Below are 18,306 nucleotides of genomic sequence, written 5' to 3'. Positions count from 1 at the left end.
TAAAAAATACGTAATATTAAACAACAAATTTGCTTTTATTTTGAGAAATCAGTTTATAAAGAGACTTGTTAAAGAGACATGCTTGAGATGAGACATTTCATGTATGAAGTAAATCAGGGTAGACACCTCGAGCAGAATTTTTTTATAATGACTTTAATGATTTAAATATATTTTAAATCTGTAAATATGAATATATTTTTTTTTAATCAAGCTGTAATTTTGTAAAATTATGCACAAAGTGTGTGCATTATTTCTGTTTATTTAGCATACATAAAATGTTAGCAATTAAATGATCCTTTCTTTCCATCAATGTCATTTCCACCACTGAATGCTAATAATAAACAAATAACAATATTACTTCTGATGTGGTCTAAATGATACTATGGTGCACCTTCATGGAAAAAAATCCTAAAAATGACCAAATTCTCCTGCAGCATAATAAAGCCAAATAAACTAGTGAAAGTGTCTCTTAAGGGATGGGATTGCCCAAAGAAATATCCTCATGACCTGAATTTTTGATTAATGTTAAATCAGTCGCATTTCATTCTGTCCACACAGCTCTGAAGAAGGGCCGGTTCTGGATCACACCCGACCCCTATCATAATGACGACAACATCCAGATCGGCAGAGAGGTGAAGATATCCTGTCAGGTGGAGGCCACACCGCCTGAGGAGCTGATGTTCAGCTGGCTGAAGAACGGCCGTCCGCTGCGTAGCTCAGAGCGCATGGTCATTACCCAGACTGACCCAGACGTTACCCCAGGAACCACAAACCTGGACATCATCGACCTCAAGTTTACTGACTTTGGCACATACACCTGTGTGGCCTCACTAAAGAATGGAGGGATACCGGAGATCAGCATTGACGTCAACATCTCCTCCACCACTGGTGAGTTATTCTTATCCTTTACAAGTAATAGCTGGTTCTGCATTATTTAAATTACCAAAACATTTTATAATAGTTTTAGTTAACAATACTATAAGTTCACATACCTGAAGCTGTTAAATATCACTGCAATGAGGATTCAAAGAGATCTTCTGAGAACATCAGTCTTTGAATTTCCATGTTTTAACAAGCTTGGCACTTACAGTAAAATGGATTTATTAATTATAAATAGCAATTAATTAGAAATCATGCATGCATTACTGAGTAAATGAAAAAATGCAGTGAAAATGGGGTTAATGGTAGGATGTCAAGACTCTTTGATACAACTTCAAAATTAATTATTATTGAGATCAGTTTTTTACGGTGATTACATGTATTATTGTTTTACAGACTGTTTCAGCACATTACGGTTTTATAGCTTTAATAAAACAAAATAATCTCAGCCTCCCTCACTGCTGACATTTTAATGATACGAACGTCGATCTAAAATTTTTTTTTTTTATCATGAAACATAGATAATACTGTTTCAGGATTTTTAATGTAGCCAAAATGGGTAATGTGATTTATTTTCTGACTCATTTCATTATGCAAAATATTCTATGTTTGTTTGTTTGTTTGCCCTGGGTCTGCTAAAGAAGTCATGCTTAATCAACCTGCAGATGCAAGATCTCTCTCCCACCAGGCTTCCCGCAGTCGCAATCGGAAATACATTCAACATTGTTCTCCTCTTCTTTTCTTTTCTTTTTTTGGTCCTGTACTCATTACCATCCATTCATATAAATTTGTCTTTCCCCCTCACCTTATGTATAGGAGAGAAAAAAGATTTGTCGTTTATCTCCAAAGGAGGGGAAAAAAATCACTGTACAGTATTTATCTGTCTTTGTCATCATCTTTCATATCCCACATTTCATACGTGCATGATAGGTTTCGTTATGACAGTCCGATTCTTATACGGTATGAAGTTTTTTCCTGCGTTTTAAGAGAATCCCAGAAGAAAGCACTCATCCTCACTACTCAGCTTGGGCCCTTGTATTCATGCAGCTCTTTTATTAATGGTGTTGATCTTGTGAAGTGGGCCGTGGAGACTTGGACATTTCATGTCTATATGCTTTGTGTACAGTAAAGTAAGATTCATGTTTAATGGAAAGGGCCCGTGTGGCACCCCAGTGGCTAATTTCAGAGGAACTGGTGGCATTGTTGAAGATGTAAACGTCTTCAGCTGTCCTGTTTCACAGAGCATGTCATCACATCAAACTGACCCTGCTGTTTCTGAGGTCTGGACTCAATCAAAATAGTTGGTGGAAAGTGTTCTGGTCAAATTGCTCAGTCATTTGGGGATTTGATGTGGAAAACTCACATTCCCTTGGACCTAGATGTCCTGAGTGATGTCCTCCAACATTTGAAGGAATGGCACGGGTTGAATACAAGGTAGAGTCAGTCGATAGCATTTGTCCATTACAACTTAAAAATTTGTTTGTTTTATCTCTTAATTAAGGAAGAAACTCTTACAATGTAAGTAAAATAGTCCAGTAGTAAAATAGCTTACTAACATTGTCTGTGTAAAATGAAATTCAATCTTTTGTCGTCTTGACAATGCAACAGAGATAAAGCCTGTAAACCCAGTAACCTTCACACAATGTCCATGCTAGGATACCAAGAAGAAAGGTGACAACATCCTTGTTTACATGGAGCTGAGCTGGTAGTTTGCCAGACTGTTGTTTGGAATCAGCAGAAGAACATAAACCTTGTCTCCTTCCTATTGTCTGCATACATTTATGATGTCTGACGATGAAAACCAACCAGAAACGTCGTTATCTGACACCTGGGGGCTGACAGGATGTCTTTGTTGATGTACTGGCAAAACCGATACAGATATTATATCTAATAACTAGATGCTTATTCGCCTAGAACAGTAGTCCCAGACTGCAAAAATGGTGAATTAGATAAAATTATAGTTCAAAAATAAAAAAGTCAAATATAAACAATTAATAAATATTAAAATATTATATTCAATATTATATGATGTGACACTGAAGACTGGAGTAATGGCATCTAAAAATGCATAATTTCCAATACAGGAATAAATAACATTTTAATATATATTAAAGTAGAAAAGTTTATTTAAAATAGTAATAATATTTCAGAATATACTATGTTGGTGCAGCCTTGTTGAAAATAAGACACTATTATAGAGGTGAGTGATATGACCAAAATCTTATATCATGATATGAATAGTTTTATTTTACAGTAATATATAATCACAGTATAATAATTTTTTGCTTTAAATAAGGTCTTTATGATATCAACATTTTTGGTGCCATTGAAATTTCATAATTTTTGTCACCAACGTCAATATCACAAAAAAAATAATACTAGCCTAAATAAAATGTAAAAAACTCAAGCTCACTAAAGACAAATAAACAGTCAGCGATTAAAAAATTATTAATTACAAGCAATAGGATAAAAATCTACAGTAGAACAAATAAATAAGAAATGCTACATACATTGTATAAAGTAATCAAATGTATAAAACACTACATATTCTTCTCTGTGTAAATTAAATATATATTTCTTCTTATTAAAGTTACAAAAGTGAGATTTTCTCTCTTTTGTTGTTTGATTAACAGGAATGACAGACAGCAGGAATATTAGACTGCTATCACCTTAAGAGCTACCCGGTTCTAATATACTGTTACCCATGTGTTTTCTTTCTCAGCTGTTTGCTTTCACTTAAGAATTAAATTACTGTGTTTATGAGGATACTTGCAAAGACGGGCATTTTGACACAAACAAGTGTGTGTATTAAGCCATTCAAAGCATTTAAAGCGGCAAAAATTACTCAATTCAATAACTCAATATTCAATAACGTGTGCGTGCCTCAGAAACGTGTCTCTCAGAGCACACATATAGCAAATGAGTTCTCTTTCGCTGCTGATTTCGTTTCGACAGCTTGAAGTCACTTGTTTTTAAACCACAATGCTTAAAAATGCATGCAAATGCTACGTTTTTAGACCATGTAGTACATCAATGTCAAATGAGCGTGTAACTGCGATAGGGACTATAGTCCAAAATCTCTACCGGTTGACAAATATCTAATCATTGATCATGTCTACCAGTATATCGCCCACCCCTATAAGACACTAAACATTAAAAAACCTTCTGAGTAGTGTATGTAAATTTTTTTCTGGTAATTACATCATGATGTAATAAATGCTAATGACATGTATTGGACCCGGAACATTCCCTTATGCATTTTACATACAGTACCATGTTTTGTGCAGTAAAATGATACATTGTGATATTTTCATAGCTCGTTATAATGTGAATATTGTGATCATCATCTGCTCTCTTCTAGTTCCACCCAACCTGACCGTCCCACAAGAAAAGTCCCCTTTGCTATCTCAGGAGGGCGACACAGTAGAGCTGCAATGCCTGGTCTCTGGCAAACCCAAACCCATCATCCTTTGGTCCCGTGCTGATAAAGAAGTACCCATGCTGGATGGAAACATGCAAACCGAAAGCTACGATGGAGTTCTGCGCATCGTCAACGTCTCCCGTGAGATGGCCGGCACATACCGCTGCCAAACCAGCCAGTACAACGGCTTCAACGTCAAACCCCGAGAGGCCATCATGGAGCTCATAGTGCTGTGTAAGTAATGGTCGTGTTTGTTGCTCATGCACTTTAGCTGGACCTAATTAACTTACATTCAAGCTAGAACACGAGTTTCTGTCGAGGTTGATTGGCAAATCATTAATTTTCTGTGGAAATAAATGAAAAAAGTATAGGGGCATCATTAATTGTAATTACAGACAACCTTGGTGAGCGATGCACATTGCCGATCTTTTCTGCATGTCTCATTAAGACTCACAGATTCAATTAGCGCAGGTGCAAAGGTTAATGCAATGTAATGCATTCCATATTATCATAGCATAGCTTGAATGAATTGCTGAAGAGGACTTTGACTTGGTTTGACTCGAAAAATACAGGCATGTGAGAGGATCAGATGAAAGAGTTAACGATTATTTATTGGAAAAGTGAAAAACACGTTCTGGCTATTGACGCATTTCCTTATTCTCCCCTACATTTCATAGAATATCAAATTATAGTCATATTGCAAATGAGATGTATTGCATACACTTCGTCTAAAGTATCTGAAGAGATTTTAATTAAGTATCTGGCATTTTAGAGATGTCAGAAAGATCTGTTTTTCCCATAATGCACCTGTCTATAACTTGCACGCTAATGGACATGGGTTAGAAGCAACAATGGCATATAAAGCTCTTCCCGAGGCAGACTGTATGTAGTCTTTTATCCAGTTGGCCTCGTTTTGCGCATTGTTCTCAGCCACCGCTCTTACATGTACTGTATGCCAAGACAGTTCTGCTTTGTAAAATAATGCATTTAAACACGTTTCATACTTTTTGTATCGAAGAAAATAGTTTAAATGACCTCTGTATATGCCTTAATTAACAATGTATTGTGCTAGAAGACAGATTTCATTTAAAACGTGCGCTTGAAGGAACACAATGTAGCGTCAGCTGAAAAGCGCTCAGCACTTCAAGATATAATTCCTAAAACTGTATAGATCCACAAAAAAATCTTTCTGGCTTGAATTTTAAATAACACTTCACAATAGTATCTTGTGTCAGCATTTTACTTCTCAAATGTCTTCAGACTCTCTTTTTGTCTAGAGGGCCAGATTGGTCTGAAATAGCCTTTGTGTGTTTCCTGTTGTGCTCTGAGTCAGTGATTTTGTTTATTAGTCACGATTCGCTGCTTTTATTTTGTTTCTCTGTAATTGCCCGCTCTCCGTGAGCTTTGTCTTTTGTTGCACCCTTCTATGAAGTCAGCATGTGTAAATATTACGTCCTATTTAGGTGAATCAAATAATCCTGACCTTTACATATTGCACTGGCTTAGTGAAAACTAATGAACACAAGATCTGGTAAGTGCTGTAGACCAGCTTGTGAAATTTGCTTAAACCCATCGTACTTTTCTCTAGGATTATTATTATTATTTCTACATAAAATGAAAGCTTGTTTGAAATCAAATCATTTTCTTGGTGGGGGAAACACTTGTCAGTTGTCACTTGCTATTTGGGGCATGATATTATAATTCAAAACTCTACTCTCCAGTGAAGTACTTTGTCACAGATGACTGTTATAATCTTGGCAGTTCAATTTTTTAAAGATTTTATGCAGACAGCAGCACTTTGGTCCTTTAGAAATGTGCTTATACTTCACCCAAACATGAGAATTGTATTATCCTTTCTTTTGAGGAACACAAACAGAGGTATTTTGAAGAATATATTAGTCATTTTTTTGAAGTACAATGAATGGAGACTTTTTAAGCTTCAAAAAGGACACAGAAGCGCTGGAAAAGTGTCACAAAAGCAACTTAGACTCTAAATGACATTATATTACTTCTTGCATGTTTCACACCACACCAGATAAACGTGATGTTTTATTACCTAGGTTGTTTGTAAGTATTGTAGCAGTTCTGATATTCCTTGGCTTTAAGTGAGGAACAAACCAAAAAAATTGAAGTTATTATTCATTTAACATCTTAACATCCACTCTAGCTCCCCTCAGTGTGCTCATGATGTCTGATTTGTGAATGAAACATACTTTTTAGTTAGATCTTTTCACTGAATCACTTGAATCAGTTCATCAAACCAGTTTGAATGATTCATTCACAAATCAAACTCATCTGTTTTTCTGATTCAGCTCATTAATTCACTGATCCGGTCACAGCAGTGATTGTGTCAACAGCTCACACAGAATAATTGTGTGATTCAGAAGGTCTGGAATAAAGCACAATTGTGTGGAGAATTTTAATGGTTCATTTGCCTCCTTTTTGAAACTTGTAAGCACCCCATTCATTGTAAATACATTGAAAAAAGCAACCAGTATGTTATTTCACATTTCTGTTTTTGTGTACCACAGAAGAAACGCAAGTCAAACATGTTTGGAATGACATGAGAGTGATTAAGCGAACAGAATTTTCATTTTTGGGTGTACTGTCCCTTTAAACACATTCTTCAAATCTCCTTTTGAAGCAGCCATATATGTTACACGTCTCTCCGTTAGTAGTAGTCTAATGACAGATACAAGCTCTTTAGCAAAGCCATCATTTCCTGCTCAGCAGAAGCCCAGCTAGCATAAACATTAGCCTTTCAGAAAGAGTGACTGTGTTTGATGACTCATTCTCCACCACTCTAACTTATGTCATCTCTCCCTGTGTGATAAAGACCACTTCCTCCGTTACACAGACAGATTGATTGCAGTTGAATAGTCGAGGGGGGGTCCAGAGGTAATCCTAATGCTGCAGTCATTACTTGCAGAAGTCCAATGCACAAATGTATGCCAGTGGATAATGTCTGCTTATGTCTGTGACAGCTGAATGGGTCCTGCAGCGAATGCTAGAACTGCGGGGGTGGAGACCAACAGAGAGAGAGAGAGAGAGAGAGGAAAGGTGGGATAAAAGAAGCATGAAGACAGATCCTGAAAGAGTGAGGGAGGAAAAGATAGAGGCGGAATGATGACAGGGCAAGAGAAAGTTTGGAGAGTGTACAGAGTGCGCATGTTTGTGTGAGTAAACGAGGAGGGGTTTGTTGTCCATCAGAGAGATTGCCCTGGATTTCGCTCTGTCAAAGCGCTTCAAATCTGCATTACTTTGTTATATTGGTAATAAAATGAAACTCGGCCCTCGCATAACAGAACAAATAGTGCAGAGATTAATGCCTGAAGGCCATCTGCTAACTTACCACTTTTTTTTCCCCTTTTTTCATCGACATTTAATCAGGATAATATAATTTCTGGACAGAATTAAAAGCTGAACAGTTGAAGCTCATTTCTGGACTGTATATACATCCATCTGGACTATTACTTTGGTTTGACTTCTGACTTTGTATGTAGACCTATTTAATTTGTCGACATGGTGGAGGAGACAAGAAAAAAGTTCAATTCATTATTTGGTTCAAAAGGAATGCTTGAAGGCCATTTTGTTGTTTTCTTTTAAGTGGGAATATGTACAGTATTTATATTATTATTATTATGATTATTATTATTTAAATTTATTTGACAAGTTTACAAAGTGTACAAAATAACAAGTATCCCATATAGTTTAAAAAACTGTCAAGGGAAAACATTTGTGAAAATATTAGCTTATTTCCATTGCAGTCATCACTGGTAACATAAAGGATGGAAACTATGTACTGAAGTGCAGAAGAAAAAAAACTGTATCTCCTAACTGAATACTAATTTTTTTTTAAACAATCAAAATCATATTTTTAAAATTCGTTCACTTAAAGAATAAAAATGTCCTGATAATTTACTCACCCCTGTCATCTAAGATGGTCATGTCTTTCTTTCTTCAGTCGAAAAGGAATTAAGGTTTTTGAGGAAAACATTTCAGGATGTGCAGTTTTCAATATGTTGTACTGTGTAAAAGTCTTGAATCATGTGCTAATTTTTTATAAAGACATTTTTTAATGATCTCGGCTGTCTTTACCTATTGTGCCATTCTGAGTCATTCATGCCTCTTTTACATGCTTAGACATTGACCTATTAAAATGGGACTATTCAGTGTGAAATGAAGTGCTTGTGAATAGCTTAACAGCTCTATATGTCATGTGACTGCTGTATGAATGTGTCTCCATGATTACATTTCTTCAGTTTAGTGACAGCTATTCAACTAGTCAAAAGCTGCAATATAAGTTTGCATTATCTTTTCATCATGAAGGATGAGTTTGATCTTTAAAGAAATCTCTGCTCGTGGCTCTGATGATAACAAGACGACAGCCTTCTGTTAGCATTCCGTTTAATTGCTCCTCAAAAACCACAACTCGCTCCAGCGCTCAGGCTGACTGCCACTGACCTTGAACTCCTGCTCTGATGGAACACTAGGTTGAAAATGAACCGCCTGAGGACATCTGAAGAGCAACAGACCATAATTTGCACGATAATTCTGTGTCCAGGTTTAGAGATGAAATCTTCCTTGCTCATCTGGACTATTGTTGACTCTGGTCATTTCTTTGATATTCAAATACTTTCTCGCAGATAATTTGCAGAAATAGCTATTATCAGTGGTCGAATTTTAAAAAAAATTCAGGGGGGATGGTGTGGCCGGGGGGGGTTATGTGGCTAATTTTACACAATGATTACAAAATTGTGTCTATTTAATATAAAATTATCCTTATTAAATGAACTATTTATAAGTTGCTTTTTTTCCTTCTGGGGCCTGAAATCACTGGCTCACTGGATTCGTTCAAAACTGATTCATTCGCTGAATAAAACACTGTGTTGCTCTGCGCTGTTGTATAAAACTAATAGGCTAATATCACATTTGTGCTTGCGGCCTCCCGCACATGTGCTGATATACAGAAAAGTACATAATGAATATAAAAACTTAAAAACTCATACATGGGTATTTTTTTGGTTTCATTGCTGGAATTATAAGGGTATTCTAATTCTAATGGGCTTCATCGCGCAGTGAATGCTTTTGGACTCTCAAGACGTGTTTTGTTTTTTTTTCCCTCAAATTTGGATAATGTCAGTTCTCCTATCGTCCCTCAGTCCCTCACAGTCACACATACATTATGTCAGGAGAATGTCTTTAAATTCTAATCAAGGAAAAATCATACCCTCTGTTGTCTTCTTTTAAAAGATCTTCAAAAGGTGCGGTTGAACCTTTTTGCACGCAAAATGATGAAATTGCTTCTGCTTGTGCGCAGCTTGTTACAGTACTGAGTACTGATTGGCCAATCGCCGTTATTTAGTTCCTATATGATCATAAGTAGAGAATTTTAACATTTCATGTCCATGATAAGTTTTACGTAATACACAAAATTAATAATCCAAAGGGAATGGTATGGGGGGATGGTAGTTTTACAGAGGGGATGCTTTTTGTAATTTTTTTCGACCAGGGGGATGCTATCCCCCCGCATCCCCCCTCAATTCGAGCCCTGGCTATTAGTAATCATTTGTGGATTAATTTCTCCTGATTTCTCGGGCTCTGTGAGAAATAAAGTTGCAATTATAAGATAAATTTGCAGTTCCGAGAAACGAAAGTTGCACAATTATGTGAAATTAAGTCACAATATTTTGTGAAAAATATTTACTTATGAGGTGGAAAGCCCTATTTTATTTTAATTTATTATTAATATTTTTTTACTTTATTGTTTTTTATTTTATTTTACTTTATTTCCTGTTTTATTTTATTTTTATTTATTTTATTTTACTTTATTTTATTATTTTATTTTACAGCTAATGACCTGAGCTGTAAATGAATCTTGAACTGTCAGAACCTTTGGTTTATTTGAGCAGCCCTATTTAATTATTTATTTATTTTTCTTGGCCCAATGACCTGAGCTGTAAATGAGTCATGCATCAAAATACACCCACCTTCTCAAATCACGGCCAAGTAGTTTGCACCCACACTAACTGGCCTGTAATATTCTTGATCTCATTGCTCCTCTCGTCCCCCAATAATTCTCTTCCCTCCTCTCTACTGTCCCTTTCAATCAAGAAACATTGGCAGAAAATGGCCACATTTCCAGTGTCACTATGAGAACTTCCTCTGTCCACTGTCATTGTGTCAAGGTCTGCTGTAATACAACTGTCCCTTTATACAATCTCGGTGTGTCTGATGCAATTACACGCAATTCAATGTTCGGTCCAGAAATAACTGCATTTTTATAATGGCCACAAAAAATAACTGGAAGCCGAGGTCTGACTTTTCAAAAAGTGAGGCTAATATCTAGTGTCCTGACCAAATGCTAGTACAACTGGAGTATTTTTAATGCACTTGAACCCAATTATCTCCTGTCACTTGTCAAGTGTTGACACGGACGCCCCACATACCACACAACATCGTCAACGTTCGTCAGTCAAGGGGTTAATTGAATTCATTTTCAGAGCATGTACCGACAAAAACTACCCATCCATAATTAAGTGCATGCTGATTCATGCAAGACGGACAATGATTGCCACAAAACCAATGACTGTGACCAGAATCGGAACCTCATCACATACGATTTTTGCAGGAGGCGAACAGCTGCAAGCTGTAAAGGTCAATTGGCACTCTTGTCGTTGCTCACATGTGTTTGATGGGGAACTAGACCAAAAAAGGAGGGAAACAATAACAGAAAGGGAGGGAGAAATAGAGAGGGTGTCAAGTGAGCTTATATTGTCATTTTCTCAGGAGCGGTGTTCACCGACAGCTGAGCCTCTCTCATTAGGACGTGACATTTTTTTAACACTACAAGTCTTCTCGGTCTCACAGTGCAACAAGCCTGGCTTGCAGTTGCAGGAGCTTCTGGGTAGGTTCTTCTTTTTTATCAGAGAGGAGGTGGTGGGACTGTTAATTCTGCCACGAGATTAGATTTTGATGATGGATTCTCATATCATCATGTTAGTTAAGCAGACATGATGAATATGACTGCCGTACACCTTGGACTCCCAAAACCTTGGACTGAAGTAAGTTTTAATTGCATCTAAATGTGGCAAGGCTGACTGAATATTAATGATCTAATATATTTTAATGAAGGGATAATTGCAGATAAACCCTGACAATAACAACCCACCTTCTCCTCCTCTCATTCTTAAAGCTGCAGGGTAGAAGAAGAAACTTCTCGAGAGGATTCTCCCTCACAGCAGCTTTTTCTCACTGAATCAGAATGAGCGTCATTCACAAAGTTCCACACATCCTCCACCACAGCGATCAGCAGTAGCTTCACTGTCACAAACTAGTCAGTCTGTTGTGTTGTGAGATGCTGCAACATTATTGACAATATTTTAGTAATAAGAACTTGTATGTACAGTATTCTATAATGTTGAGAAGTAGAACAAGCAATGTTTGATTCAAAAATTATCGTGTTTGTGTGTGTGTGTGTGTGTGTATGTGTGTGTGTGTTTGTGTGTGTGTGTGTGTGTGTGTGTGTGTGTGTGTGTGTGTGTGTGTGTGTGTGTGTGTGTGTGTGTATTTTATACACAATTTTATCTCACTTGTTTAAAACTCTTATTGTTCAAAAATATGGGTTTGGTTAGATGCAATTATTTTTTATTAATTTTTTTTTTTAAAGACTTTTCTTCAGTTCAGTTGGACAACGGATACTTACTCAAAGTGACAAAACACTGGGACGGCTCATATGCAAATAGGGATTCTGATGTGGAATATAAGAGCAGTGTGGCTCCTCGTTATGAGGGGATAAAATTGGCATCCTGATTAGTGATGTGGAACTGGGATAAGCGCTGGAGAATAGAGGAATATTCCTCTCTTCGAATGACACAATGCCAGTGTTCCATGCTCGATGTTCGCTTAGCATGGCATTCAAAACTGGCTGCCAGCCTAATTAGCAGAGAACTAATTTATTCCCAATAGTATTAATTTATGAAAAAGAGAGTATGCTCATGCAAAAGTCCTGAGTGCAATTCAAAGTACTATCACCATTCATGCATCAAGCCCAGCTTTGAGTCCCCGAAGAAATTTACCAAAATAGAACAAAAAACTACATTATTGCTTTAGTTAATATTGGACACAGATTTATAAAGAGGGTTCTCTAGGGACTTGTTAATTAATAGGTTTTAACACTCTCATTTATTCGCAAGCCTGTTGTCATGTTATGTCATGTAATTGCATATTGCACAACAATTTCCCGCACAGGTCAGGAACAAATGTTTTTGTGCAGCTAAACAGTCATAACGTTTTCACTGTGAAGTGTTGTCTTCTGTGTGCAATTAAGACCTTTAATAATGATGCAGAAGTCAACCCAAATGATTCAAAAGTTTTAACAGGAAGTCTCTTAAGGCTATTGTGCCAGACAGTAGTTCTATCTACATTGTTTGACTTGATTTTGGTTTTGGTTTTTAGTTCTGGTATAAGTAATTACCTCTTGCATCTAATTGTAACATATTGTCGCTGATTCTTGTGTTATCTTCCCTTTTGACATTAAAGAACTGAAGAAATCCATTGTTAAAATCAAGTTTGTTTGAACATGAAATCCAAATTGATCCTATTTACTTTCTTAATGCACATTCCTTGTCTTGTTCTAAATTATTCATTAGTGGATGGTATTCTGAAGACAAAAGTATTTTGATTAATCTTTAATCAAATATTGAATGACTTGCTCTTCACTGAAACAGCCTTACCTTTTTGCTGCCCTCTTCCCATGTGGCAAAGAAAGAAAAAATCTAGCCAAACTATATGCTATTTATGTTGTAAACAGTGATTCTCAATAAAATACATTTTGAAATTTAAAATAGTTTAGTTTCAACCTTCACATACCAAAATAGATTTCAAAATGCATTTCAGGGGCACGTTTTCTGTTATATACAACAAATAAAATCGTTCTTCAAATGTGAATTTATTTTCTTGTATTGAAATATATGGAGGGCAAAATATCTTTAAAAACAAATTATCTTATTTTTAAAATATATTTCTAAAAATACACTATATATATATATATATATATATATATTGGTAGAAGATATATTTACGTGAATCTGTTCTGAAATATTTTTGAAATTATGTTTTGGCCCTATTTTAACATGCTTAAAGTTTGATTTCTTCCATATGGGTTAGGCCATATTTTTGTACCCTATATGTTGATTAGATTATAATTATAACAATTATAATAATATTAATTATTATTATTAATTTTAGGCTCCATTCTGGATTGTACTGCAACACACACTTTACATGATCCAGTCTATTTATAATGGATGAATTCCATAAATAAATAAAGCTTCATAGAATATCCTGTTTCGCTCATAAATTTACTAGATTAAATGTAAATGGCTTGCAAATTCAATTCATGTAGACTTCAGACATGTTGCAGCTATATATTGCTGAAAAACACATAAAGCTTTTACTCAATAACAGCTTGTTACCATGCAGCGAGTCAATATGATACACAGCTGTTATTAAAATGTGTACACATTCAGTGTGCTACCATATTGTGCAATGTACAGTACGTTTATTAGCAATTTGGGACTGTTCTTCACCTCCTGTTGCAATGTTTCAGCCAGTCGTTTATCTGTTTTTTCTTTTCACTTGCATACACAATTGATTCCATTTCAGCAAACGTCTTTTCCTGTTTTCCCATATTGCTGAAAATAGATTTGCAAATACATACTGTTGCTCGCCGTCACCTGTCTGACAGCGCGAGTGTGCGATAACCGCCATGACTAGTCTATCAAACTCTCATCCATTGGCAACATGTCAGCAGGAATTGGTTCAGTTTGGGAAACTCAGCCGTGAAATTCAGAATGACAAAATGCGGTGGGTCCGGGCTCGCATCATTGCCTGAATAAAGTCGTTGTGGATACTGAACTGTTGACCTCAGCTGTAAGAGATATTGTATTGCTCAGAATGTAATCCACTCACAGCATGGGGCCTCCACATGTTTGTCATTTGGAGTGGGAAAAACAAAGTGAACAAACTACCGTTTTTAGAAAGCTTTTTCTCTAAATGGCTCGATTGCTAAAGCTTGTTCTTGTTATTTCATAAAACATGCTTCAGTCCACTCACTCTTTCTCTTTTTCTTTCTCGCATTCTCTAAAAAATGATGCTTATATCAACTCAGAAAGCATAGAGCTTTAGAAAGCATTAAAGCGTTTTTTCTGCTCTTTCATTATTATTTATTTAATACAATTTTTGTTAATATGTCATTACAAGTTTTATTGTTAGCTTGTATAAAAAGATTAACTCGCAATTTTCTGACTATATTGGTATGTTTCCCTTTTGCTTTTAAAACATTTTTTGTAAAGTGCAACTAAATAAGCTTGTGTAAAATCTAATGATCATGTCTATCAGTATGATTTCAGAATTAAGTCTGCTTTTCCTTCACTCTCTGATTAACTGTCCTCATCAAAAAATAAAAAACTATTTAAAAAAATAAATGAAGTACACTAGAAGACTTTGTCTACTACTTAATTTCAGTCATTTAAGTTGGCTTTTAGATCTTTAAAAATGTGAGAAGCATAGATTCAATCTGTGTCTGGTATAGGAAGTTTACTTTCCTGATTTCCAGCACTTTTAGACAGTGAAAATATGTGCTGTTCTATGTGAGTATGGGAAATTGGACTGAGATGAGCGTGCTGCAAATGATTGCTACTGTGGGTTTGAGATGGAGGGGTAGTTTGTGTTGCACACAGTGAAGTGTGAATAGTCTAAATTACTGGACCGCATCTCTGTATTGCCTGTACTGTTCCATTTCTCTACTGAAGACATCCTAGATAACCATACAGATGATAAAATTTCAAGACAAATTGTCAAATTCATTCTTTTGGGAAGATGTTATTGCATGGTCATAGCAACCATTATGAATGACATTTTCACTCATCCACATATTTTTGTGGAGATAATCAATTTTCATACTTCAGTGTATCAATTTCAAATCATATATTTTTATTATAAAATATTTTTATATATTTATTTATTTTCTTGACCGGTTGGTTAAAAGGTATTTTGAAAATGACTCTGAAAAGTTCAAGTATCATTTGTTTGAAATGTTATCATATAGCGCATTGAAATTCATGCTTTTTTAAAGTGTCCTAATACATTTTGGGGCCACTGAAAAATATCCACATGATAAATATTCCGGTTTACACAGAGATGGTGTAGAATATATGTGATGGAAAAGTAAAAATGGAATGTGGTGTGTGAATTCTGTGCATCAAGCTCTTTCTGTAAGAGCACATGACTCTCAGCGGACATTAATAGAAATGCTGTGCACTACAGTAACGGGAAGATTGTCCAAATCAGACAGAAAAAGTGCAAATGCTGTGCAGATGCCAGCGCCCTTCTAAGGACATCATGTTATGTTTGATGATGCTCTCCCGAGGCTGTGCTCTCTGATGGAGTGCATCATGGTGTATGTGTGCACGTTGGCTCGCAAACACCATGAATCACTGATTCATGACAGGTCACCCTCTTATGAGCAGATGAGTCAGCATTTTTTCCCTTTTTTGCTGCTGTTTTGCTGCTTCAAAGTGAGTATAAAACTTTCAAATCCATCTGTGATGTCTGTACAGCAGTAGCACAAAACCAAAAAGACTTTTGTGGTTTTTGAGAAGTCTTTGAGAAGCAACTTTGGTGGTTCCCGTCCACAGGCCACTATACCATAAAAAGTGTTGATTTTGTGAATTAATCTTTACCTTAATGCAATTGTATCTCTTATATATGCAGTTCATACCTCTCCAAATTAACAGGTTTCTGAATTGTATTGGTTTTATTGACTCCTGTAGACACCTGTGTAAATACGTGCTTTGTGTCTAATAAGAATGTTTGTCCTTTTTCAGATCCACCCGCGGTGGAGCCGGTGTATACAGAAATCAGGCAGGGTCTGGGACGGCCGTTCTCACTGAGCTGTAGGGTCTTACGTGCCCACCCTTCAAAAGTACTGGAATATGAATGGAAGCTGGGTACCAGACTGCTCACAGTGGGCCAGCTGCATACTCGGGATGAGACAGAATACCACGTAAGGGCCCTTAACCGTGAGGGCTATGGCGCGTACACTTGTGACATCAAAAACGAAGCAGGAGCAGGCCGATGTACTTTCCTTGTCACAGGTAAGACAAGTAAAATACATGTGCAATTTAAATGAAAGGAATACTGCTGCTGCACATATAACATATATATGAAATAACCCCCATATATAGCATACATTAATAACCCCGTAGCAGATATATACAGGTGGAGCTGGGGAAGGTGGAGGGTTCTGTTGAGCAGCAAGCTCATTGGCTGCTGACACAAAAAGATTCAATCATCGGCACCATGTGACAATGATGTCATTATGTCAGATTGAGTTAGACCTGTTGGACTGTGCCATCTAGAGTTTTATGACAAAACTTTGGATTTAGTATATCATCTGGATTTTTGATGTTCACTTCTTCTTCTTGGAATTTTTAGTTTGAACAAACTACTCACAGTATTTATGCTACAAAATGGCACAGAATACATTAGTATATAAGTATATGAATTGGGGCACATCTCTTTATTGAAATGTAGTCTAAATGGAATGTCACATTGAATAATGGGCTGAATATTATCATTGCTGTGATATTCAGAGCAAGACAGAGCAAAACAGAACTTTTTTCCTCATTTGCTTGTTGCTTAATTATACATTAAAACATTTTGGTTCTGTGTTGGGTCGCCATTTGTTGTGCAATGTCAAATTTAAGTCCTGAAGCAAAACCAGTTGAGAATCACCGATTTACAGGACGTTTGTAATTCAAAACTATTCCTGTTTGGCAAACGTAATTCGTGACAGGTTTTTGTGCTACAATCACATCTAATGATGTAGAAACCAGGGCTCTCAACCGGTTCAAGGAACGAAAATTTGACTGGAATTGAAACTAAATCCAATTTTATAGTTCCGAACAGAATCGAAAAATTTAAATGGCCATTAACCGGTTAATAATGTTATTTTATCGGTCCATTTAATATTTGAAATTTGCTGTCAACTAATCAGGAATTCAAGTAGCACAGACTATGCAAATGTGATGCTGACGCATCCAGCGAGTGAAATGCCCGTCTGCGCTCAGCTGTGAACTCTAGTCACAATGGCAATGAATTCTGCTACCATCTGTTTTAATGGGAGGTAGCAAAATCTGACAGGGTAGCACAAATCGTCAGAACACCGGCGTTAGAGTTTATCCAACGACAGTGTAAGATGGATTCAACAGATCTTACGCACCTGCGACGCTTCTGTGAGCGGAGAAAACACAAAACTATAGGCTTACATAAAAAGGAATATATATGCCTATACACTAAATATATTTCACATAAATCACTGACAGATTAACAAAACAAAAGAAAAAAGGTTCATTGTGACACATTCCAACGTTCTCGGAAAGGAAAACGAGACAGCAGAAAGTAGTTTTCTTTATTTTGCAAAAACTTTACAGTTTTATTTTACAGTTTTATTTGTTTTGCAATAGCTTGACAGTTTTGAATGATGTCTTGCATCTGTATAACCAACCAGCGTTGGTATGGCCATATCGCGCTGCCGCCTCACGCGCACAAAGACACATATTTTTGTGACATTGCAGCCAGTTCATTATCAAAATAAAATACAGTTAAAGGAACGTGTAAAAAGTTACAGTGCTCCGCTGTCTAATCTGTTGCGTTCAGCGTGACCACGCCTCACTGTTATTATTGCCGATGTGAAGGATGATGTTTTACGTCGATGAAAGTAAAAGCCAATAAATAATATTTTAGTATACGTCGAGAATATGGAAACATTTGAATTTGTGCCGAGTGAGAGAGGTAGGCATCCGTTTCACCTTTAATTTGTTTTTGGAATGACGTTTTTATAGCCTATAGGCTATATCCTTAAGTTTAGAGGATTTGTTGTGGAGAGAAACTAATAACTGTGTCTATAATTTTTTGATTTACCGGCATTTTAGCCTACATAA

General features: G+C 36.3%; 1 protein-coding gene across 1 annotated transcript in view; it reads left to right on the top strand.

Annotated features, from left to right (window-relative positions):
- The window catches only part of LOC306886642 (MAM domain-containing glycosylphosphatidylinositol anchor protein 2-like), a gene marked incomplete at both ends in the record, with an annotated part of 162,396 nt that overhangs the window by 82,192 nt on the left and 61,898 nt on the right, over positions 1-18,306 (top strand). Inside the window, 3 exons of the mRNA XM_079443931.1 lie at positions 559-888; positions 4,241-4,534; positions 16,189-16,458. Coding sequence (XP_079300057.1) covers positions 559-888; positions 4,241-4,534; positions 16,189-16,458 — 894 coding nt within the window. The remainder of the gene's footprint in view (positions 1-558; positions 889-4,240; positions 4,535-16,188; positions 16,459-18,306) is intronic.

Source organism: Barbus barbus, assembly GCF_936440315.1.
Source record: "Barbus barbus genome assembly, chromosome: 20".
NCBI classification, from domain to species: domain Eukaryota; kingdom Metazoa; phylum Chordata; class Actinopteri; order Cypriniformes; family Cyprinidae; genus Barbus; species Barbus barbus.
Note: the sequence above shows the minus strand (reverse complement) of the source record. Positions and strands in the feature narration are given on the sequence as shown.